The sequence below is a fragment of the Aulonocara sp. 'chitande type north' Nkhata Bay genome, linkage group LG9 (assembly GCF_057382095.1).
Source record: "Aulonocara sp. 'chitande type north' Nkhata Bay isolate Kocher_YH1m ecotype deep benthic linkage group LG9, A_spYH_male_GT1.1, whole genome shotgun sequence".
NCBI lineage: Eukaryota > Metazoa > Chordata > Actinopteri > Cichliformes > Cichlidae > Aulonocara > Aulonocara sp. 'chitande type north' Nkhata Bay.
In genome coordinates this window covers 16915764-16942557 of record NC_141352.1, presented here as the reverse complement: position 1 = coordinate 16942557, position 26794 = coordinate 16915764, and the positions used below count along the sequence as shown (strand labels likewise).

Sequence of the window (26794 nt, the reverse complement as noted above, 5' to 3'; positions counted from 1 at the left end):
TTTAGAAATGTTTTGGAGATATAAAGTATGTGAAGGTGTGGCTGTCACAGAAAAATTTAAAACACAGCTTTTTGTCATATCTGCTGAAACATAAGTGAATTACAAGCAGCACACTAAGTCCAACATCTAAAGACGTTTTTTTTTTTTTTTTTCACATGAAGGGTGGGACAGAATATCAAAGCAGCAACATAACTAATCACTTCCTCATGTGAAATACTTTCAATACACACTGATGCCAAATATCAATATTCTTATTAAAACTCTAAACCAACTGTAAACTGGCTGGTACAATTTCTCAAGAGATGAAGTTAGGAAGAAACTCAGAGGGAAAGTACCAGACAACACGGTTAGCAGGGGAAAGCAAATCAAAGAGCTAATTCATTGAATCGATTAATTAAAAGTGAGGAGCAATAATACACAAAGATTCAATTTTCTCTTCTTCTGTTATAAAACTATTGCAGCGTACTGCTAAAGACTGTATACTGCAGAATCACTGTGTTGTGAATATTTATTGAGTTCATAATTTAATAGTTATTGAACTATAGCACTGTATGGATTCCCTACTTTACACAATGAGCTTGACTGATTTGTTAGAGCTTAATAAAACATTTTCAAAATCATGTAATGATCTGATTTACATAAATGTCATCGGCATTTACCTGACAAGTTCTTTTAAAATCAACAAAGCATTTCTCAAGATTGTCCTTCAATCTTAATTGCAAATTAATTTTAACACGTGGGTAATTAAAGAAACACATTTGGCAGAAACAGTAGTTTAGCTTTAACTTGTAAAAGTAGGGCAGGTAAATTAAAGAGGGCAAATTCCAAGTTTAAAGTGCACAGTTTATTAACTGAAGCCAATTTCAACTTGGCTTCAGTTAATAAACTTAATTTCAACTTGCAGACACAGATTATTTTTTTCTCCTGTGGTTTTTCATGCATGACCTCAAATAGGCTAAACAACTCTGAAAGAGATAACTGTGGTATCTGATGAGATTTCCTCATACAAAGATCCTACTCTGTTTACTGGACTAATAATAAACACCAAACCACCCGTAACTAAAGGTTGCAGCTGACAGAGGAACATGACATTTTATGAATACTAGCTCCTTAATTCCAGTATCATCCTGTGGTACAGAAAACAGACTTCGTGCCACCGACAACTTGAAATGTAATAGCATAAAAAAAAGTTGGCTGCTCCAGTGATGGAAACGGCTGTAAAGATGGATGTTCATCTATTCTAAGCTTTAACTGCATCTATAAACATAATAAATGCTAAACAGAATGTTTCACAAAGGAATGCCGAGCATGAGAGACAAAGAGGAGAAGAGAAAACGGTGAAAGGAAACATGAGGAGGCCGAAATCATTTTAATCCAACGTTGAAATGCAGTAAATGAAAACAGACTTTAATGTTCAGTTATTCTACCACATGTTCCTGACAAAATAACCATGTTTGCACCAAATGCATTAAATTATTTACATGTCTTCTGGTGACTAAACATTAACCAACAACATTTTTTCCTGTTCTTTGACATAGTAAATAATAAATACTGCAAAACTGGAAGTAGGTTCCACACTTAAAAGAACAAAGCTGGTCAGTGGTGCAGGAGGGGAATAGATTTCTTTTCTGCACATTAGCAGGCTGTTCAAAAACGACCTTGTTTGAACAAAGGGGAGCTTGTCATGCTAACACAGTTAGGGATCATAATCCCTGTGGAAACCTAAGAAACCTCGCACCCACGTTCATTACCCACATATAGCCATCCTCCGTGTATGTAGTAGCCTGAGATTCAGCAGATATGAGCTAAGCTCCTTGTCTTTTACAGCATATATAACCCTTTTTAGGACTACTTAGCAGGCCACATTAGCAACGGCAATTTATTTATTTACACAGCACATTTCATTACAAGTAAACTCAATGTGCTTAAAAAAACGGTAAAATAACACAACAATAAAGACCTAGCTATGTAGGACTATGATACCTTGAGGCACACACAGTTATTAAGTGTACGTCTGTGAGAATAAAAAGGTTTTAACTTGTTTTTGAATGCGGACACAAATGGAATTGACGTCAGGTCAGCGGGCAGTTTCTTCCAAAGAAGTAACTGAAAGCACCCTCAGCACACTCAGATCTAACTGAGAGTAGTTGAAAGATCGGTACCTGATGACCAGAGAGCTGTAACTGGGTTATAGACACTGAGCAAGTCAGAGATGCACTGAAGGGTCAAACCACTGAGAGATTTATGAACTAACAGAAGAATTTTAAAGGTAATCTTGTATTGAACTGGCAACCAATGACGTTACTTACATACGTGTAAGGCTGCTACAATGTGGACAAGCTGAAGACGTCCTACTGATGATTTAGATAATCCCGTAAATAAAGCGTTAGACTACTCTATCCTGTTTGATATGAACACAGGGGGCAATGTCTTAGTTTGAGATAAGAGCAGTCCTGGTGACTTTAATAAAATAATTGTCAAATTGAGATCACTGCCCAAAATTATGCCACAGTTCCTGACTTGCTCACTGTGTTTGAGAGAAAGAGATTATAAGTATGAATATATTTTCTGTCTCCGTCTCTTTTTGGAGCAACAACAAATTTTTCCACTTTGTGTATATCTTTTAGTTCTTAAAGATTTTAAAGTCAATTTATAGTTGACTTTTCTATGATTTCTCTCAGATCTACAGCAGGTTCTTTCAGCCATCTTTACGTTTTCACTATTTCTCCAAGGTTCTCAATCGATAATTGTCCATCATTTCATCACATGACAACAGTACTGGTAATGTGTACTTTTTACTTTCCTTTTTGTTTTGGCAGGTGAATGAAATACTTCTGAAAATATGCAATAATAATCAGAGATAGCAAAGTCTAAAACATTTGTATATGTGGGTCAGTAATATCATCCAAAAACACGCCAATAAACTGATTATATTCAAAACTCAGTTAACTGTCAAATGGCAAAAATTTGCAGCTAAAAATGATTCTATACAACGATCACACCACCTCCTGCTCGCACGCATGCAGCATTCAAAACTACAATTAGTCGTCGATATTTCAATCAGCTGTTCAATCACTCTTATCAAGCCAGGGTTTTGTTAGAAGGATAAAATCCAGTTTATTAGTAACAGTGACATCATTAAAAATAAAAGCCTAATTTGCTAAACATCTAACATTCAGAAGCGCAAATTGGAAAGTGGACTTAGTTGACTGAGACAAGGTGGGTTTGATGAGTACAATGTGTTCTTTGTGTATGGTCTGCTGTTAATTCCTACTTTAATATGAGAAAGTGGTCTAGTATTTGCAGGACATCATATAGTTGGGAATGTCTTTTCTTGTAGTAGCATATTCTGTGACCAGGAATGTACCTGCATGATGAACTCCCGACGTCGGGGCATCCCTCTCTCTGAGAGCAGCAGGTACTCGGGCTCCTTCTCCTTTTTGGCCTGCTGGATCTGGGCTAGACGGCTGATCGGGTTCATGCCCTGTCCATAATCTGGTCCTGTCTACAAGGAAAAAAAGCCAGTGATGATCTCTTGTAATAACCATAATCATTTATTCTGCCATGCATCCCTGTGTGTGTGTTGGTTCACTTTATTAAAGTACCTTGAGGATGGTCTTGGTTCGTTTCTTGTAGTGTGTCTTGGGTTTTTCCACAGTGGGTATGGAGGGAAGCTTCTTCAGGTCCTGCAGGATGGACAGAGCGGCACGTTTCTTGGACAGCTTCTTGCTGTTGCCCTCACCCTCGGCAGAGAACTCCCCCACGGTGACACGGGTCAGGAAGCTTTTCATGTGTGGGGGCCCACTCTCCTTCAACACCTGGAAAGGTTTTTGGAGAAACACAGATGGGAGGGTTTTTTTTCATAAAAGAGAAATTAAATAAAAATGATAGTACAAAATCTGAATTTATATATGTGTGGGTTTTTTCTCCTGTGTGGAATATGTATAAAGGAGTGTGTGCAGAGCTCTCTGTGAGCAACTACACCAGGTGGTCCAAAACATCTGCTCTCAATGGTCACACACTGCTACCCACCCACATGTGGGTGTGTTATCCATATACAAAACACTCCAAACTGAACAACACTGACGCACAAACACACATATGAAAAGTAACATGTTCCTAGATGACAGTCTCTAGTGATGAAGGCTCAGTTTCCTTCCTCTAGCCTCTGGTCACCTGGGAGACCTAAAACAAACACCGGCTGGCGTTAGGTCATGCTTCTGCAATCACATCTACTTCAAGTCCAACCACAGTGTGCGAGTGTGTGGATGTGTGTGTAGCAGGTGGGGTTCTTATATAGGAAAACATGCTGGAGGAAGAATTAAGTTTCACACACTTACTGAGTCCAGCTCTACATGTTCGGTGAACGTGGATCGGTTCCTAGCTCGATGGCTTTCTCCCTTGCTTTCCTTGCTTTTTTTGGTTTTTTTGCTGCAGCAGCTGTGTGCTGCTTTGGATTTTTTCAGCCCCCTCCCACGCTCTCTCCTGATTTTCTTCTTTTGAGCTTAATTTGCGGTGCAGACAGCACAAATTGTAGTAATCAGATGCAATCTAGCAACAGTTGATTTGAACTCAGTGACCGATAAAACAGATTAAACTGATAAGCGGAACCTAGAGCATTCCTCAAATACTTCACACATCAACACAGACTAATACCAGACCTTTGGGGAAACAAAGGATAATGTGTCCATACCCCCTCTTCAATCTACACGACACCCAAAAAAACAAAGATTTTAGTTCAATTAAACTCAAGTGACAAGGCAAGTCCTGTGCATGAAAACTAAACAAATAGAAATCAGTTAGTGAATGTTTAGACAGATACCACACATACAACTATGGCCACAAGTAAAACAGAAAACTCAGAGCAGACACGCATAGTTTTAATGCAACTAACACCTTTTATCACATACATGATCACTTCTTTTCTCTTCCTACTCAACTGACTCCAACATTTTCTTAACAGAGGATACACTGGCCCCCATGTTTCCCATCACTGTTAACCTGTCAGCCTGTGGGCAGTCCTGCACAAGGAATTCAAGTATACAGTAGGTTAGCATGTGCGCTGTAGTGAAGCCTTGAAGCACTAGCTGTCCAAGACATCAGGCAAACTTACTCCCACCCAAGGGATCTAACTCTGGTCTTGCTCATCACCAGAAAAGGGAAATGTAACATGGCAGCTTCTTGTATGTTACAACATTCAGTGGGACTGGAAGCATCCCGAGTCAGATTTAGTTTTTTAAGGCATAGTGCTGACGATGACGTCGCACATCACCGGCCGCACTCAGCTAAGATTATGTCACTTTGAGGAAATAGAAATGGATTAACAGTGAAATGTGTATTTAGGGCCATAAATATCTATATAATAACATTTTTGCAATAGATTTTGAATCAAACAATCAACATGTGACTGACTTTCAGCCTTACTTCAGGAGACTTAACAAAAGTACTGCATAAAGGAATTACAGCCATTTTTATTCATTTTTATACAGAACTTCACATATACTGATCCTGGATGTGAATGTCACAGTAATTCTGGCCTTATCGAAAAAGTTCTTTTTCTAGGATGGAATGATTGTACAGCACACATCTTTAATGACATTAAAAAAGAAGAATTGGTTGCTAAAGTTATTTCTCTAATAAACATAAACATATGCATACACTCACTTAAATAAGATAAGATGAGATAAGATAATCTTTATTAGTCCCACACGTGGGAAATTTGTTTTGTCACAGCAGAAAGTGGACAGTGCAAAGTTATATACCAAAAATTAGAGAACACAGGAATACAATAAGAATAAGATACTGTGCAAAACTGTACAGACTAGAGTAGAATAAAATAAAATAGTATATACAATAGGATAAAAATAGAATACAAATGCGATATACAACCGAGTAAAAATACAAATCCACTTATTAAATCTTTTAACAAGGCTAAGCCCTACTAACTTACTGTTTGTGATCATGATTGACTACAACTGGTAGCTTTTCTTCTTTCCGCATAAAAAGAAGTTGTTGTACAGCACTCATTAGATTGACCAATACTTAGAACAATGGGAAAGTCCAGGCAACTCAGTAGTTCTGAGAACTGGAGATTTATACAAGTTGGGAGCCATTTTCTAAACAACTGCAGATTCCAAGATCATCATAAATTTAAAAAAAAAAAAAAAAATACATAAATACAAGTTATTCAGATGTGTCACCACTTTGCAAAGGTCTGGATGAAAGGTTTTATAGTCAGACGAGACAAAGACTGAGCTATGATGGCAGTAGATTTGACCACAATGACAAGAGGATGTTTGGAGGAGTAAAGGTGACGCTTTCAAAATTTAAGAACAATGTACCAGCTGGCAAGAATGGTAGTGGAACCATCATGCTCCAGGGCTGTTTTGTTGCCACTTGTATTGGTATATTGCAAAAAAGTGGATGGAATAATCAAGAAAAGGACAACCTCAAATTCTTCAACTTCACCTCAAATCAAATTAACTAGATAGCTGTTCCTGCAACGATCCCAAACCCACATCAAAACTGGTTTTGGAATGGATAAAGATGGCTAAAATTGAGCTTCTCTAACGGCGTTCCAGCCTCGACCTCAACCCTTTTGAAAGTTTGTGGACTATGCTTCAAAGCAGGGCACGTGCCAGGAAACTAAACCAATTTAAATGAACTCTGCCAATTCTGCCAAGAAGAGTCGTCAAATGTCCAGACAGAACTATGCCAGAAGCTTGTTGATGGTTACTAAAAGTATCTAGTCAAGGTCCAACTTGCTAAGTGACATTTAACCAAAACTTACTGGGGGCGGGTACATATCTGACTATGTATGTCTACTTCTGACCCTGTGTGGATTACAGAAAATCCGAAATAAATAAATAAACTTGTGCACCCAATTCATATTTTTAAAGTAATAAAAGATGTACTGCATGCTCTACAGTCACTTTACCTTAGAAAGAGAGAAGTTCAACGACACCATTAAAAGCCCTAAATTACTGTAAAATCTATGACTTAACGTCTGAAGTCTGGAGCCCTTTGACATCACCTAATGCTGTTTCCTCTTTTGCAACGGTCTGCTAGGCCTTTATTGTAGCCATCTTCACTTGTGTCTTGTTTGTGGGTCTCTTTGTCTTCAGTTTTGCATTTAATAAATAAAAAGTATTAAATATAAATCAGGTATTAAAGTATTAAATACAAATTAAATATAAATCTTGGGTTGACATCCGGTGGCTGACTCGGTCAATTCAGGAATATCCTATTTCTTTGCCCTGAGAAACTCTGGGGCCATTATCCATTTATTTACTCATCCAATTCAATTCAATTCAATTCAATTTTATTTATATAGCGCCAAATCACAACATAAGTCGCCTCAAGGTGCTTCATAGATACAGAGAAAAAAACCCAACAATCATATGACCCCCTATGAGCAAGCACTTTGGCAACAGTGGGAAGGAAAAACTCCCTTTTAACAGGAAGAAACCTCCGGCAGAACCAGGCTCAGGGAGGGGCGGCCATCTGCTGCGACCGGTTGGGGTGAGAAATCCACTTTGACAACGATAAGCTTGCCTCCTCAACAGTGTTCTTAACTTGGCTAGATGCGATCAAGGGGTTTTCATAAACACTGAAAATATTCTGCAATCATCTCCTTAAGTTGTCTTCTGCAGTCTTTCAGATCTTTGGGTGTTGCCAAGATGGTCAGTGCTTGTTTTTCAGAAGTACCAGATTGGGGACTTGTCACTCGTAGAGTTTTATTATTGAAGGTTTATCGTTAACAGTTACCAAATGCAAGTTCAATAATGACTTTTTATCTGGTTAGTATGACATGATTAAACAAGGGAACAGGGCTCAAAAGTGACTGTCAATTCACCTTTAGGATATTTTTACAAATACCTAAGGACCTATATGTAAAAGACAAGTCTTTGATGCTGTTGTAACAAATAATCAGATGTGCAAGACAGGAAACCTTTTAACCTCTTCTCAGTTCTATTGTCACTCAAACCTTCTGTGTCTCCTTGTTAATCACACCGAACATCAAGTCTTTAACATTTAGTGAATAAGCAGAGACTCAGTCAAGAAATGTTCTGGCACATAATCTCCATAAACAGAAAACTTAAAAGAAAGAGACAATATTTTGGTTTTCATACTGATTAAATTAGGTATGACATCAATTAATTAATGAGCTGGTTTTGGCAGGCAGAATTTGTCACTATTGGACAGAGCCAAGTTAAATGTTTCACTCTTTTTTGGGGATGGCTGTAGCTCAGGAGGTAGAGCAGTAGAAAAAGCAGATAGAACTAGTCCATTTAGCATTTACACATCTTACAGGGGCATTGATCTTTACATCTAACTCTTGGTGAGAAATCTACTATTTCTTGTTTTGAATGTGTACAGCAGTTACATTAATTAACAGAGAAAAGTCAATGTTCTGTAACTACATTCATCCTCTTTGTCATTCAGGAAGGTGTTTTTGTGGGTTTTTCAGAGTGACAGACTCACACAAATACCGGAGCATGAGCCCTCCAGAAGTGTTCCACTTGCTTATAATTCATCTGTGCTGTTTAAATTGAAAACATAAAGTCACCAATGGAAAGAACGAGATCAAATGTGGCCTACATGGACATATGGCAAGTCAACAAAAAGTATGAGACAATGCGTATATATCTACGCATTCAATGTCACATCTTATGAAGACTCTAGAGCGGCTCTTCCTCAACCTCCTCCGACCACAGGTACAACATGCCCAGGACCCACTACAGTTTGCATACAAGGCGGGTGTCGGAGTGGAGGATGCCATCCTGTACCTCCTACACAGAGCCCACTCACACCTGGATGGGGGAAAAGGCACGGTCAGGATACTGTTTCTTGACTTTTCCAGTGCCTTTAATACCATCCGGCCCTGTATGCTTCAGGAAAAACTGAACAGGATGGAGGTGGACCCCTGCCTGGTGGCTTGGATCTCCAACTACCTCACCGACAGACCACAGTACGTCAGGCTGAAGGACATCACGTCTGACACTGTGGTCAGCAGCACAGGAGCACCACAGGGAACTGTGCTGTCCCCTCTTCTCTTCACCCTGTACACCTCTGACTTCTGCTACAACTCTGAATTATGCCATATTCAGAAGTTTGCAGATGACACGGCCATCATGGGGTGTATCTGGGATGATCAGGAAGAGGAGTACAGAAGTCTGGTGAGGAACTTTGTCGCATGGAGTCACACAAACCACCTGCAACTCAACACCTCAAAGACTAAGGAACTGGTTGTGGACTTCGGGAGGTCCAGAGAAGGTCCACTGCCGGTTCAGATAGAGGGGGAGGAGGTGGAGGTGGTCAACAAGTACAAGTACCTCGGGCTGTGGGTGGACAATAAACTGGACTGGTCATGCAACACAGAGCACCTGTATAAAAAAGCCCAAAGCCGACTGTACTTCCTCAGGAGGCTGAGGTCTTTTAACATCTGCAGGAAGCTCCTGAGGATGTTTTACCAGTCGGTGGTTGCTGGAGTACTTTTCTATGCTGTGGTGTGCTGGGGGAGCAGCACAGCAAAGAAGGACTCATGCAGGCTGGAGAAACTGATCAGGAAGGCTAGCTCTGTGGTCAGCATGAAGCTGGACACTCTGGTGACAGTGGCAGAGAAAAGGACATTAAAGAAACTGATGGACATTATGAACAATGCTGGGCATCCTCTGCACACGGCCATAAACAATCAGAAGAGTCTGTTCAGTGACAGGTTGCTTCTCCCCAAGACAAGAACTAACAGACTTAAAAACTCCTTTGTCCCACACGCCATCAAACTGTTTAACTCCTCTCTGGAGGGGAGAGGGAGGGGAAACAGGAGGACAAAGGAGGGGGGAACAACTAAGCTGTAGTGCCTCTTCACCTCACTGTACAATACCTTGTGCAATACTTTTTGTAAATAGTCAACAGTGCAATAGACTCAATACTTGAAATGTGCAATTCACTTGTATTTTTATTTTTTATTCCTATTTATTTTATTTATCCCCTTTGTATATTTTATTTATATTTGTCTCTGTATTTATATATGTGTGTGTGTGTGTGTGTGTGTGTGTGTGTGTGTGTGTGTGTGTGTATATATATATATATATATATAACAATTCTGTAACTGTAACTTTGGTCGTTGCTGTGCTTTTTGGAAGTCGAATTTCCCAGAGGAACCCACCCGAAGGATTAATAAAGTTCTATCTTATCTTATCTTATCTTACCTACTCTTGGCACACGATGGCGGCAGACAAGCTGCAGTCAGTCTCCTGGCAGATGACACGGGATCTGCGCCACACCGATGGGATTTCAGCACTTCCATTCATTTACACGCACAGTCAGACACACATACATGCAAACAAATAGACAAACACACCCGTCTGCCACCTAATGACAAGGATCAGATTGTATACAGGAAACCTTTGGTAATTCAATGTTGATTTTTTTTTAAAAATCCCATCTATTCTTGTCTCTTTATTTGTTCTTATTCAATCATGTCTCCAGCTCCGCGTGGGGACATTAATACCCTGAGCAGTCTGAGGATTTGAGCATGCGAGAACTCAGGTACTCTAGAAGAGGAGGCTATGGGAGCAGGGTAGGACAATAGTAGGGACTGGTAAAGGGAAGAAAGGCTCTTTTGTGATGAGTGGTGGATGGACAAGCCCTGAGGGAAGCTGATTCTTGTAAGATGGGTGGTTCTTGGCTCGGACCCTCTTCTCTTGTGTCCTCCTTGGAAAAGGAGCCTCCGATCCAACACACAAGCCGTGATTTATAGATTGGTTCCTCTTTGATGCTGACATCTGTTTGATATTGCCTGACGGGGGGATTAAATGAGCCAACTGGCTCTCAGGGTGGCAACGACCCTCATCGCTGCAGAGGGATGGGAAAGCAGACACTCGCTAACAGTGACTCACGGGTAATTTCATGCAACAGTAAGGGCAGGGATGAGCTGATGTGAAAACATGGTTTCTGTGAAAGGCATTCACATGAGAGATGACCATTACTGTTTTATGTGGGACGCATCTATGTGTGTTAGACGAGGGTGTGCATCAAAGAAGATTCAGTAAAGAGGAAAGACATAAAGCTAAACTTTGTCAACTTAGTTGGAATTTAATGGACTAAGTGTGCAAAATGAAATCCATAAAAACAAGTAATTTAGTAATTCACACTTGATCTCCAACCACAGCATACTGGCAGAGCGAGAACATACTGCATCTAAGAGTGGGGATTAAAGTGAATCTGCTCAAGAGAAATGAAAGCTATGAGGGAAAGAGAAATGTATGTTATGCAAGGAGAGGGAGAGGATAGATTTCAATCTCTGTGCTTGTAATTTTTCTTTAGTTTTATCTTTAATTATTATCTAGTATGTTGGTTTATGGAGTTCCACGTCTAGAAAGACTGCCGTCAATCTTAACAGATCAAACGCTAACAGTCTTGCCACCAGTGACTACTCTGAAGAAAATTGCCGGTTCAAGTCAACTTGTCAGTGGAACAATCGTTTAATTTAGCGGCAGTTTAACAAATTACTTCTTAATGAGGGGAGATCCATCAAAAAGTGCTCTCTATTTTTGTTTCTCAAACAAAGTACTGAGTGTGATATCTTATTGTGTAATTCTTAAATAATTGGGTTACATTCACAATTTCATTAGTAGTTTATCCTTTTACTTAGTGACACTTCATCAGTGTGTTACCGAAAAATGTAAACTAGTGAGAATATGATTGTCTTTTTATAAGGAAAATGGGGTTCAAGTGCTTCAGGATAATTTAATTCTCACATGTAAGTGACACAAATAGAAGGTAACTCTATTGTAAAGTGATTCAACTCGATTAACTGTATCCGGGTTTTCTTTTCAGTCCTCTTTCCATTCATCGCCAAATGGCAGCTCCAGCAACTGGATAAGCAGTTAAGAAAATTGATGGACGGATGTTTCTTTTTTCCCTTCATTTACTTATTTCTTTGATTTCCCCTTTTTAAAGTATTTTTTTCTTCTTCTTTTTTAAATGTGTGTGGCCATTTGTCTTTGTTTTATTTTCATGGCTGAAAATAAAACAAAGACGTTCAACATTGAATTACCAAAGACAAATGGGAGTCTGTGATGGGAGGGGTGGGGGGTAGCTATCAGGAGGCCACTGGAGGGACTGAAAAGTTTTGTATTTCTGCATTAATGTTTAATCCCTAGAGGTTGCCGCTTGATTCAAATGCCTTGTTATATGTAATCACATGCTTTTCCAATTATTTATTATTCATTTATTTAAAAATAAATAATTTGTTGATTACTGTTTGTTGCCATCTGACACTTCAACATTTGCTTGATGTAGCGCAGAAAAAAAAATGAACCTGATCCCTCTGATTTAAATAATGATATCCTTTTACAGTAGAGGGTAGACCAAACAAACCAAGCTAAACGCTGCTGTCAAAAAGCGCACACAACTCGTAACTTGTGAAATAGTCAAAGAAAATGAACTGTTGACAGAAATGTAGGGAGATGGTGAAAGAGAATAAGTGTTGTGAGAGAAAGCACATGGAGAATATTTACTGATTTACTGCTCATCAGACAGCAGTAATGAACAGTTTGTCTCCAGACTGACAGTGAGCAGAGGAGAGACCGCTCGGAGGAATGTGGCTATGTTCTTCTTTTAAAAACTGCTGCTCTCAGCCTCCAGTTTGGAGGGACTGAAAATGAAAGTGAAATGACTGCTGCCAGTGACAAAGACATAACAGATAATGAATCATGTCAATCCAGACTTAGCTGGATGAAATTATTAATAGCAATTCCAGGAAGGTAAGTGTAATTCCTCTGGTTAAACGCAAGGTAGGACTCACAGGGTAGCCATTCCATACCCTAGTGAGTAAATACATTTTGTTAACAAAGAAGTTGAAAGGTGGAAGGAAAAAGGGAGGATTGGATAGCTTCGCAGATAATTTTTCCACTGTTGTGTAAACTCTTATTAACAAGCAAAGTAAACACAGTGAGAAGATTTTACCTCCCTTCCTCTCCTTACAGTTCATTTCCTCTCAGCCCATCTTCACATCCCCTAGTGTCTGTGAGGAACTGCCCTCTGTAATTTTGGGACTGATGTAAGAGAGGTGGAAGGGAGGAACTCTGTGGAGGAAGGGAGGGGGCACACATTGTAAACTGAGCCTCTCTTGTTTTTGGCACCTTGCTGAGTGCAGAAGAAGAAGTGGGGAGCGATGAGGGAGAGAATATTGGACGAGTCAGCTGAGATATGGTGAAAGCCAAGGAGCACTGAACCAGAGGGTCATACAAGGACACACTAGATTTCATGGACTAAAAAAAAAAAGTTGTGTTGTGACTCTAATGGTCAGAAAAGATGTGGTAGGATTCCCTGTAGAATCCAAAGGAATCTTGTCGGGCAAAGCTAGTAAGGAACTTAATCCTGGTCATATCCAGTGGACCATGTGAGGGGAACAATGTTTTAAGTTTTGGATGTCGGGTTTTACCAGCTGATGCAAAAAGCTTTTCCCAGAAGCAGCCGTGATTAAGAAACAGAAACTACTGTATGCCAAGAAAGCCCATCCTGAGGTGGCATTAGACATGACAGACAATGTACTTCACAAAAACGAAAATCCCTGAATACAATGATTACACATCCTTAACTGTAAAACCAAAAGTGAGCCAAATGCACAGAATTACCAAGTGCCTTTACTCAGGTTTTCAGAAACACATGTAATCCCTGTTTTAATGGCAAAAGGCAGAATTCTGATAACATATTGAAGCTTGGTTTAGCAGATGATGCTAGTAAGTAAAGTTCATTCATAAATAAGCCTGGTTTTAAAGCCTTATTAAATGAGTCTATTAACAATCAGATACAATGTAAAGTCAGTACAATGAGCTTGACTCAGGAACCGAATTTAAGTTAGTTAAGCATAAAACAAACGAGTTAAGAGGCAGAGTTTTGAATGGTGTGATTCTGTCATCATAGTTAAATTTAACAGTAAGTTTGTACAAATAAAGCCTACTCAGAGAGCACAGCACTCAAATAATGGAACAAAGCTCTGCAGTCTTGTGCTGTATAACCGTTTTGCCTTCTGGGCAGGGATGGGTGTCTAGATTGAAATGTGATTTAATAAAGTAAAGTGTCTTTTAGGGGTTTGTACTCGATTAGCACCAGCTAAGCTGAGTCACCAGTCACAACACCACACCACTGAATCCATTCCCACATGCTTAATCAATTCCATAACCGCACTGAAACACACTCTCATATGTAATGTGTCTCACTAAGATAACAGAGCTCACTGACGCATAAGTAAAGGAAACGTCCGTCCTTATAATAATAAAAAAATGCATTATTAATGAAGGATTCCCACCGTGACTCCTTCAAATTCCAGCATGTTATCTTTTCACACGGCTACTGATGAAAACAATTTTAGAAACACTTCCCACATTTTGACATTACATAAACCCCGGACACCACGACTATTTACACATCATCTCACTGTACAGTTTATCTTCATTCTGCATTCCTTCTGAAATTACTTCAAGGAAGATCATAACTTGCAATTCCCCTTGGTACCAATAATAATAACATTGCACGAACATATCCTTGTGGGTATTTCTCATATCGTTCTCACCTCAAAATTAACAGACAAGTTCCTCTTGAGGGCAATTTCATAGACCAGGCTGATCTCTGATTTACTGGCATCAGCGCCTTCCTCCGTCTCCCCCTTTTCCTCTGGATTCTGGAAAACAAATACAAGATTCGAAAGAGGGAAATGTTTAACAAAGGTCTGTCATTTGATACAATGGTAAAATGATAACGAATTTTTTATTTTTTATTTTCACAATTTCCAATGAACAGTGACTCAATGTTTGACATGTCATCAAACATGGACAATACTGAACTGCACACCAGCAGTGTGGACGTCGGCCAACCTGCCACAACGAGAAGCTTGTCTGTATTCTAGAGACAATCCTTATCTGATATGGAATTAAAAACTTGGTTACATGGACACGACTGGTGGTCCTCTGTCTGCACTGGAAGGCCTCTTAAATTGATTTTCTATTAAATTTGAAATTTTTATAGTGAAAAACTGTTCCAGCTTAAATTATCAGTTATAATTTGTGAACATCGTAAACTGTGTCCTCCTTAAAACAAACTAGAGAACAAGAAAAGCTTAAGATCAAAGGATCAGTGCTCACGGGGAGAATCACACATTTATATCTAAGAGACAGGCTCGATGACATTTCACCGTTAAAAATTAAAACTATTTTCTGTCTCCCACAAAAGCAAAAACTAATTAACCTATGAAGCAATTCTGGACTTAACATATGACGGCTCTGGGTTGAACTTACGGTTGAAATTACGAAGCTAGTGATAAGAGCAACTTACAGTAATTCTTAAATTTGTTCCCATTAATGTTTGAATTGAAATCTTTCAATTTGTCATCACAGTATCCTCTGCTGATGATAAAACCTAGTTTGCAACACAGATATCACGTCACCAGGCACACAACAAGGGGTTTTTTGGTGCTATCTGTTGATGAATGTAGCCGTCTCACTTTTTGTCTGATTAACTCTGAATGACTGCAGTCTTTCCCTTTGGACTCCTTTCCTTTTCCTGCCTCATTCACCCATACAGATGGTAAGAGGCATGTGTGACTAACTTATGCTGAGATATACGCCATATTCTATTTTGGTCTAAGACACTTAGATTGGCATTAATCACACAGTAACATTAGTGTGATATTGATCATAAACATAAAAACAAGGTCACAGGTTTATGAATCAGCTGTTGCTGCCTAGCAATTGCCAGCAACTTTCAGCAACTACTTGCCAATTGGTCGGGGACTAGCAACTGGAGACATAGCAGTGTGAACTCAACTCAGGGATAAGAGAAAGAACTTGTAAACTGTAAAAAATTGTTTATACCTGCAAGCAGGTAAAAAAGTCTTTTTTAGACCTTTCAAACAGAATGAGGACTAAACTTGAGGCTGAAACAGCAACAGTTTTGTTACATAGTATTAATTAAGTTTCAGAACAGAAATGTGAAATAAATTTAATGTGAAAACAAAACAAAGCTAACTTGCTGCTGATTGGAGTAAAGGCTGTTAAAAAATAACATGGCCTTAAGGATGGACACTCATCCCGTGATCTAAATATGTAGAGAGGGCATAAGTAGCACACAATGATGCTACTTATTCCCCCTCTACACAAACAAAAAACATTTAAAATGGATCAGAATTTAATTTAAGGCAATTTAATGCTTTTTTTATGCCATTATTATTATTAATAGCATTTTAAAGACACAGTTTTACTCCCTCAAGAGAACCTTAGAGAGCTGGTTAGGTTTAAAAAAATAAAAGGTGGTGACAATGATTTGTTTGGTATTTATTTTTTATTTGTCACAACTATGGCTAACTAATAAATAAGCACTGCTATACTATACAATACATATCTAATGTGCTTAATGCCCTGTATAGACACGGACATGAGAGAAACTTGAAAGTGACTCAGAGCACATCTCATTTTTTTCCCACTGCTCTCATTTCAGTTCTAATTTGGATTCATATTTATCATGATCACATGTTTCTGTTTCACTGATATATTTGATTAATAGCATAAATTAATCTCAAAGCTGCATTAACAAGCTGCTCGATAAGTTTGGGTGCAAACCAGAATGACTAAGCAGACCTGGCAACCTTCCAGTGACAAAGACAAATAGAGGGCTAACTCTGATTCCAGCAATTCATCTATTTATATAATAGTATATAAATATAAGTATAAGAAGAACCCATACAGAAGTCTCAGATATTACCAATCACCTTGAAGTAGCTATTGTCAATGAAAAGAAGAAAAACATTTCATTTTTATATTTAGGTCAACTGATTTTAAAAGGGATCATCGAAGGATAGGAAGAAGGGGCTCCCAGAGGATGAAAATGAAATTCAGTAAAATTAAAGGCAAGCTTGTTTGTTTCACAGAGCTTGCACCTTGAGCTTTTAACTTTTCCCAGAGCAACATGCATATACAGAACTGTGCAAAAATCTTGCCCTAGCTATTATTTCTTTAAACTTTGTTTCAAGGAGCCAGGCTTTCTTGTAATTTTTGAAAGCAGTCTTGACGAATTCAAAGTTTTTCTTTGGACATTACCTGCTTTTACAATTTACCTGACCTATTCAGAGAATATTTTGTTTGTTAAGACGCTTAACATTGACCTATGGATCATTCAGGTGTAATTAATTTGGTACCTAAATCAAAGGAAGAATGAGTGCATGTGCATCTACACATAACATACAATTTAGCAAAGAAACAATTTGTTATGAGCAGCCTGATGCAAAAAACACTTCCTCTTCCCATGTCTTTTTGCACCAACAAATAACTTCTAACCAAACACTTGTCCCAACTCCAGGATGTTGTGCAGTATCTCCTTAAAAAAAATGTGAGGAAACTGATAAAGTGGAGGACAAAAGAACAGTCATCAGGCCTATCATCACTGTCAATATGTATGGAGGGAGTCAGGAGAGAGGTCTACAGTCACAGTGGAGTCTCTGTCATGGTTCGAGGCTAGTACGTTTATGAGAATGCATCATTTTTTTGAAAGAGGTAACTTATATGGTAACATATATTTATGAGTATAGTATCTGTTTTTTCTATTAAGAAACTAAAAAAATTACTTACTGTGCCTTTAAAGAAATGACAAGAAAGCTTTTCTAAGAGAGTTCAGGCCTGCATGTTTGCATGTTCTAATAGGTCACTGCACCTATTTCCCAATTTCCCACCACAGTATAAAGAAACGAAGGCTAGCTCAAAGCTAAACTCACTAGTGGGGATATAGTCATTCATTTAAGCATTTAATCATTAAAATTGCAGGTGTTTTATGATTCCCGGGAATATATCTTGTTGCCCCACTGGTGTATAAACAGTATAATTACAGTGTCATTGATATTTACCTGCGGTCTTCCTCAAAATAAAGGTTTGACAGCCCGTGGTGAAAAGAAACATTTTATGCCGGAGGGCGCCCACTTACACATGTAGGATCACACAGACTCATGCAGAGACAGAATGAAAGACGTATACTGTAGACAGAATGTTCCTCAATTTGTAAATCAAGACTCAGAAGCAGCAGCAAACAAAGAGCTCATTTATGGAGGCCGACGCCACAAGACAGCAAGGCAGGCAAGTGAGAAGAGCCAAAGCGTTTTGAATAACCATCAGCGATGCCAGGCTGTGAGGATATGGGGTAATTCGATTTCCGGTGGGAGATGATAACAACAGTTAACAGCTATGCCCGAGGGAAACTCTGGAAAGGTACAATGACACTGGGAGTAGGCAGAAAGAAAAGCACAAGAAAAAAGAAACAGGGGAAGAGAAAATAACCCTGTGCCAGGTGCAAACTAAAACTATGGAGATTGCAGGGCTTAAATTATACATTGGAGTAATTAGAGCTGAGGTGAATCTGGATTCAATCTGATGAAAGGTGAATATGCAATCATCTTAGCAACTGCAGAAATATTACAAAACATGATTTAGAGGCATCCTCTAAGCAACACCAAATCAAAATAAAGAAAAAATCCTTCCACCTTTAATTAATGAAGGCGTTTATAACAGTGGGTAGGATGAAAGCTGCAGATGAGGCTCCAAAGAACAGAGGAACAATCTAAGTGTTTATTAGCTTTGCCAAAGCTTAGAAAGCAGCCATAAGATGTCCAAGACTGTGTGCTCGTGGGTGCTGGAAAGCATGTACAAAGCTCTCAAAGCTGAATTCTGTTGATTTGTGTTGTATTTGTGTACATTTTAGAAAATTACATTTGCCAGTTTAACCGAATGTTCCCCTTAAGTTGTCTATAATCGGATGGACTGACAGCTACCACTGGATTACTTTGATGCAGAAGAAATATTTATAACTTGAGGATTCTCAAAGCTGCAAGGTTTTGTGAATCTATATGTTAAAATCCATCCAGACCTCCAGAGAGTCATTCAAAGACCCACTAAAGTACTCAAAACTGCCTTTGTAGTAGGTCCTGCTACACTAGGTGAAAGCAATACCCGTCACGTTGATACTGACAGTGATACTTGTTGTGCAGAACAGGTATCAGATTTATATCATGAATAGCAGCCAGGGCTTTTATTTGGTATCGGTTTAGTAGGAAACTCATGGTACTGAACACCACTAGTTTCAATTCTTTTTCAGTGTATTTCAACATGCCCAAATATAAGTACGAGCCAACTCCATGTGTGTACACTCCCCAGAATAAGGATAAAGACTGTAAAGAAAGTACACTGGATAATGAAAACACTTTCTCAGAAAAAGTGACGAGACCAACAGGACTACTGTCCAGTCATTGAACTCTAGTCAATCCTACTTCTGAACCAAATCAAAGTAAAGTTCAATGTCGCTTTCAACAATTTCAATATGAACTCTGAGAACTACGTCACTATTTGTAGAGGAATTTCTGAATCTGTTTCAAATCTATGAGGTCCTGGATGGACTCTGGATGTCAACAGTTAACATGATTTTCTGTGCGTGTACCTGGCAGTACAACTGTCTTGATGCATGCTCGGTCATCCAGGTAAGACAATCACAGAATGTTCAGATGCTACCCATCAGCCTTCCATTCGATGCACCAGTAGTATCGATTTTCAAATATTCTTGGGTAAAATACAAACCCCAAGTTGTTCTCTGATGCATCCGGAGCGTGCATCGGTGTGTGAATGTTCGAAAGCACTTACATAGGAAAAGTGTAGAAAAAAAGTGCTTGTATGAATGGGTGAATGAGGCAAGTTGCATAAAATCGCTCTGAATTCTCAGAGAAGAGGAGCCCTATATGAGAACCAGTCCATTTACCAATCCTAGGTGACTTCCTTCTTGAGTTATCACATTCAGAAGATTTTCTGAAAACATGACCTCTGACCTATGACCTTGAGGTCGAGGTCACTGAGAGTGGAACTTGTCTGAGACTTTCAGTAGATGCATCTATGGAATGAATTAAAAATCTTCCATCAACTTGTTCTCAAGTTATCACATTCACAAGTTTGGTTGTCCAAAATTGTCCGTAAGTCAATAAGACTCAGTCAGAAGTCAGTAGAACTTAGTAAGTGCAGGTTAAACATTGGGAAATATGCAATGTTATTGTAACCTTTCTGTTTTTATGTGTTTCCGCGTGTTTACCTGTGGTGGCCGCTCAGGGATGGGTTCATTGCGGAGGGCTTGCAGGGCCTTCATGGCAGCGTTGTGTCTGGCTGCTTGGCGAGTGCGTCCCTCACCAATAAACTCATGACTCCCTACAGACAGCTGCACATAGAAGATCTTAGGAACAGGATAATGGTACCTGGAATTTAAAAAAAAAACCCACAAAAAAACATTAGCAAGAAGAGAAGATGTATCACGAAACTAGTAGTGCAAAATATGGCAGCTCAGGAGTGCACATTAAAGGACATTAAACGATCAATATGTCGCCTTAACCTTAAGCGAAGGTTTACATCCGCTTTAAAAACAGATGCTAGGGAAAGAACTGGCTCTAACATAATGAGCCAAGTTATCAATTCTCACCGTTTACACCATTTCCAAATTAAAGGCCCACTACTTCATCAGGGTCAATTACTACACAATAGCCTGTTGGCCAACCACTTGAAAAATGCAGTGCTATTGAATCTCAGCTCAGGCATGCAAAACAAAGCGCAGGGACATATATCCTCTCTTCTTTCTTCTTGCCCCAAACATAGATTATTCTCTCTTTCTTTGGGTCCTGACAGAGTGGGACTGAGCTGTCACTGAGCAGATTTAGAGGTCTGCGTGTGTGATACCCCCCTCCCGGGTCAGTAGGAGAAGGGCTGAGAACGTCTGCTGGACTGAGGACAAGGAAAGAGAAATAGTGGGAAAACTAATAAGAGAAGAGAGACGTTTTTTTTTAATATCCGCCGCGCTGTTCACTTTCTTCTCTGCCAATTTACACTTATACTCATGAGGACATACAGACACCATATGTGGTCGACACAAATGGATAGGAGCAGTTAAGATTTATGGAAATGGGTCTTGACTCGAGTCTGGTTCCCAAACTGTATTTAATTTTTTCGTAACCTTTTATATCTATACTAAGTAAATACAGTGACATCTTTGTCTTGTACAACGACTGGTTGTAGAAAACTGAAACTGCCTTTAGAGATATACAGCTTTCCTTTTTTCTGTGTTCACATTTCTATAGAGCAACATCCCACTTGGTGTCATAGTCCAAATAACTGATTGGGTGCGTGTGGGAATTTGGGGAAACCCAAGAAGCTTGATGATGCTGGACAGGAAAATCAGCGTGCAATGGAAACTTTTGCAGTTTCTGTCTCAACAAACTGCACACATGCACGTTATTAAATGAAAAGGTATCAAGGCCTTATGTTATCATTAATTTATTATCTAGTGTCGTACAGTACAACAACACAAAGAGCTGCCATGCTAGCAGCTTCCAACAGTGGAGCACTAAGCTAATGATAACATCACAATGCTAACAACATACTGAAATTTACCATATACACAATATGAGTTGGGGTTCACAATATGGGGATCATGGCCTCAGTTCAGTTCAGTTCATTTTTATTTCAGTTCCTTTTGGGGATTAGATATTTTTCAGGGATTTAATCTCAAAAATTACAGTGGCTCCACCGTGTCATCATTAAAAATTCACCTTACTTGCAAAAGTTCCCCAGTTTAAGATAGGGAGGAGACACATTTTTTAAAAAGTTACTGTGCTAGTGCCAGTAGCTCGAATAAATGGTTGGGTTTGGTGAGGAAGAGCAACTGGCGTCAAAACCTGTGCCAAATTAAATATTAGGATCCATCCACGTTGGTGATCTCTTGGGGAAACATGGGAGTAACCGTAAGTACCTTCTTAGTCAAAAACAATTCACTGTGGACAGTTGTGGCCAAGTGTTTGACGTAGTGACAAACATGCTCTTACTTTTAAATTCTTCATCGACTCCTGCCTTGTTCCAAGATGTTATTACTTTGGAAATTCCAATTTTACCATAACTGATGGAAACTGCATCAAGTGCCTATGTAATTAAGAACCAACAATAAAATCTAACTTGAAGACTTCATTAAGATTAACACTGATAATTGTTTTACAGTGTTCAATAAAAACATTCGTTCATTACTTACAGCATCACAAAGGTCTCCTAGAAGAAATTCGAGCCATTTGGCAACCATCTTGGTAACATTTCCGAGAGATTAGTTCAAGTTAACAAGAAATGAGTGGGAGAGGCATAACTTTGACTTCAACACTTCACGACTCACCAATGAAACTTGATAAAATGTATAAATATTTGGCTGATTGTGCCACAGATTAGGGTTTAAAAACATTTTATACACTCACAAGTTAGACTTCTGTTACAGGTTCCTGGAGTTTGTTGACATTACAGCTCAATCCAAAGCATCTGAACAAATGTCACAATCATGAACCTCTTTGTGTAACAACATGACTCACTTGGCATTACAGCTTTTCCCCATGAATTTCTTTTCAAAATGATTAAAGATAACATATCTGTTACAGTTACACATTGCTTCTTTTTTAAATTCTCCTCCCTTTTTTCCCTTTTTTGTCTTGAATTTTCTTAATGTCTTGCTCAGCAGGCCTAAGAATGAGTCAGCATATTACTCCCAGAATTCCAGCAGGTCTTTCTCCAGCCCACAGGCCTCCTCTCATTCGTCTGCTCTCAACTTCTGGCCACAGGGGCCTTCCCTGGGCGGGGGCCTGTCTGGCCCTCACACGTCAAGTGTGGCCCCAGGGTCTCAGAGGACATGCCAAGTGCAACATGGGCTCCAGCCAAAAGCGCAGAGCTGAGACGGGAGCAGCTGGGGCTGAAGCACTGAATACAGGTGCAGAGAAGAACAGAAAGAGGGGTAAGAAAGAGAGAGAGGAGTGAGACTGAAGGAGAGAAGGAGAGAAGAAGAAAGGGAAAGAAAAGAAAGGGAGAAGAGAGAGAGGGGGACGTGGAGGGATGCCTGTGGGAGACTCGACTCCACAACGTGGGAAAGTAGTGGCTTACACACAAGCAAGTAAGCCAAGAACACAGGCGAGCACATATACACTCCGAAAAAATTACACACACACGGCAGGAAAATCACATTAGTGCTCGAAAGAGAAACACCTCAGCTAAACCAGCATGGTCTGTCTTATCAATCATTATTTTTGTTGTTATTACTGCTACAGAGAGCAAATCGAACCAGAACATCTGAACATTCTCAAAAGGAAGAGAAAAACTATTAAAAAAACAAAAATTGTGTCGGCTGATGACGCAGATGAGTGCATGTGCGTATCTAGTTATGACTCAAGGGGAAAAAAAACCCAAATGCTGCAGCTCAATCAAATGATAACTCATCAATGTTCAGCAGTGAGTAATGAATTTGACTTTGAAGGCACAACCTTCCCTGCGGCTCTCTTTGATGTTGGCCATGTGATATTACTTTTTCATCTTAATCATTCAAAGACTTATGTCTGAACATACAAAGAGACAGATACACTCAAAGGTTCTAGTTTTTTTTCTTCCAAGGCCACACACAGGCCTGCTGGGAAATTGGACATTTGGCGTATTAATTATCACTAAAAATGACAGTGTGACATTTGAGCTGGAAACCATTTTCAGTTGCATGAAAAGTATTTCCTCTCTAAATCGTTATATGTTATATATGTTCCTAAATGAGCTGATTTCTCAGCCTCTACCTTGACATTTTTATTATTTCTCAGTATATTTATATTCACAGTAACAGACTTGTTTTCATTGCCTGTAAATCTGTAAATTCTTACACTAACGATATGTTCACACACTCACACAGAGAAAAATACCACTGTCAGAGAGCCTTTACCACAGGAAATTTAATAAAAATGTATCACACTTAAAGCTAGTTTTCCTTGCCTTCATTTTTCAAGTTAGGCATCATTAAATATACGAGACCCATCATCCAAATTAATCAAATCAATTCTGCACAGTCAGTAAAAATAAATAAATAAATAAATAAATAAAAATCAATATTATCAATAATGTAATTCAAGATGGCTCAAGGACTTATAGAGATGGCAGAAAGAGAAAAAACAAAAAGGTAAGCATGACCTCAGAAACACTCCACTATCATGATGTCATTCAACTGTTCTTCAGTTATTTGAAAATATAGCGCAACAATATCGTTTGTTATATAAAAGTGCATGTTGCATATAAATGAACGCATTTACAGTGGAAAGATGAATTTGTTGTTTTTTTTTGCAGATTTGATTCTGTGTTGAGCTGTTGCTCTGAAAACATTTTTACAGTTGGGCATAGATCTATGCTGCTGGGTTCATTTGATTGTGCGTCTTAAATATAACACACATGTTCTTTAAAATATGCTTTTAAAAAAGCTTCCTTTGGCTGGTCTCTTATTTCTAAGGGGTCGCAACAGTAGATGGATCTATATTAGTGATTTGGCATAAATATTTAGGCCCGTCTTGAAGCAGGGAGGAGACACAAGTCCTTTGTGTGTTAACTGAATGTGTTAACCACTACACTATGGTTAAAAAAACATGTATTGCATGGGATAAAGTATTTTTAGCCAGTATCAGTATGGTGTCATAGGTCACATTTCACATTAGAGTATTTTTTCTCTAACAAAAGTCTTTTTACTATAAAAGCTCTAAATCAGCTGTTGAGCGACGGCTAAGACAAGATGACCCGTACTCTCTTCAAACATGTTTGACTAACAAAGCCTAATTTGGTGCGCCCCATGCCCCCAGCCCTCTTATAGGAAGTACACTTCATAACTTTCAGTGGAAACAGTGCAGAACAAAACATTAATATAAGATTAATACAAGATGGTGGAAGTGGTGATTAATGGTGAGCGAAATATTTATGTGGCAAATTATGAGCCCCTTAATACCAATCATCATGGTTTTGCGTTTAAATAGAAGTTGCATCACCTTCTCACTTCTTTACCATCTTGAAATTACTACTTTTAATATTAAATTGTACTACAGCTTGAAAGGAAAACTGTTTTCCTCACACCGGTGTCATAAATTTCACAAGGCAATGAGTTTAGTCCAGAATCTGAATCCAAAAGAAGCCCTTTGGGACATGGCAGACAAAAAAGATTTACAGCATGAAAATGCAGCTGACGACTCCGAAGAAAGGAAGTGACGCTGTCAAGTCAGTATTCACCAGAAAGAATATTTACAACAACTTGTGGAATCTCTGACATGATGAGTTAAAGCTATTGTGAGAGCAAAGATGGGCTTTACAGATTTGAAAGAAATCTATTACGCTCATTTCCAGAATAATTCTTAGACTCTAATAATGTAGCTTTGCTTCACTCACAGTTCAAAATAAACCTTATTTAACTCAAAGTGGATCTTTACAAAGACACTCGCTTCATCCACTATTTGAAACCAGCTCTTTTATATCCTTCACCTTCCTTATTAGCCAGCTTTCATCTGACTGGATGCCCCTCTCAAACAGAAGGTTTCAACGGGAGGTGGGTGGGGCCTCTGTGCTCACAGCGGCAAGTCTGGAGCGCCCTCGGTGGCTGTATAAATGGTGGCAGGGCTGTGGTGATGTCACAGTTGGCTCACAAAACAACCAATGTGGCGACCATAATGGGCCCTCTCTACTCTCACTGACATCACTGGGAGAAAGGGTTCGAAAAAACTTCCTGAAACTCAACATTAGAGCATTTTTAAGATCAAAGATTACTTGCACGTTCATTGATGTTGTTATTTTTATAACTTGAGCATTAATGATTATAAGAGTCATGACAGAAAATAAGGAAAATCAAAAAAGCTCTGTTTTAACAAAGGAAAAATACTGAGACCCATTCCATTTAGCCCATCTACCAAAAGCTTTAAAGTAAGTAAAGCATCGTTTATGTGTTCCTCTTATACATGGGATGAAAAGGTAACAAGTCTGCTACAACAAAATGCTGCAATGAGAAAAAAGTGGGCCAATCAATGAGGGAGGGTACTGGCCTACTTGTCTTCCAGGGTCACTGAGCTTTAATACCAAGATCTGCTAACCACACATACAAACATGAATAGCGGTATGTATGGAACCACATTTACACACACACTAAGCTTTTGAAGGGGGATGGGACTGCACTGGAAGCAAAAGGGTGACAGAGATCTGGGGGGAAAAAAATACAAAAACTTGGACAGACTCATTCTTCCACCAGCTGCATTTTCTTCCAAACTCCTGCCAGACCTTTACTTGTTTTCTCTCCCTCCCAACTTCCATACTTCATTCCCTGTGTCCATCATTGATTGCTCTCCTTCCCTTCAGCCTCACGCGATTGCACATGCAAAATACAAAGCGGTGTGAGAAAATAGCCCATGTTGTCAAGTAAACACAGTTTTCAAAACATCTAGTGTCATGGTGTTAGGTTGTGTATTAAGATTTCTTTGGACCCTGTCTGAGGTTACAAACCACTAATCCACATGGGAGAAGCTGATCCAGTGTGATGTTCGAGGAGTGGTTCCAAATGAAAGCATTTTTTTTGGCTCTAATTGCTCATTAAGCATGATTTCTGGAGCCCCCTGTACATGAAACTCAAAAACAAAGATTATGGGTGCTTAACTCAAATATGTCCATGGCCAATGTCTTCTTTTGTTAATAACTTGTATGAAACACTACAGACGTTTTTATTATATATTCAAGTTCTTTAAGGGGGATCTGCAATGCATCTAAAACCGCTGGGTAATTCAGGGTTATTTTTTCTCCCATATATACTGTTATACCGATGGATGCGATGGATAGATGTTGATCAATGGATCAACATATAGAAGCCAAAGTTTCTACAAGTTTTGATACTTTTGGCTCTTTCTGATGTCACTAAGAGCGGC

The 26794-nt window shown here is 39.0% G+C and overlaps 1 protein-coding gene across 2 annotated transcripts in view; it reads right to left on the bottom strand.

The window, feature by feature from the left end:
* Positions 1-26794, bottom strand: part of stau2 (staufen double-stranded RNA binding protein 2) — a 109123-nt gene that overhangs the window by 66892 nt on the left and 15437 nt on the right. For both annotated transcript variants that reach the window (XM_086306137.1, XM_086306136.1), the window contains exons 6-9: positions 20119-20278; positions 14582-14689; positions 3606-3818; positions 3368-3505 (exon numbers count right to left, since the gene is read on the bottom strand). In XM_086306137.1, coding sequence (XP_086162263.1) covers positions 3368-3505; positions 3606-3818; positions 14582-14689; positions 20119-20278 — 619 coding nt within the window. The remainder of the gene's footprint in view (positions 1-3367; positions 3506-3605; positions 3819-14581; positions 14690-20118; positions 20279-26794) is intronic.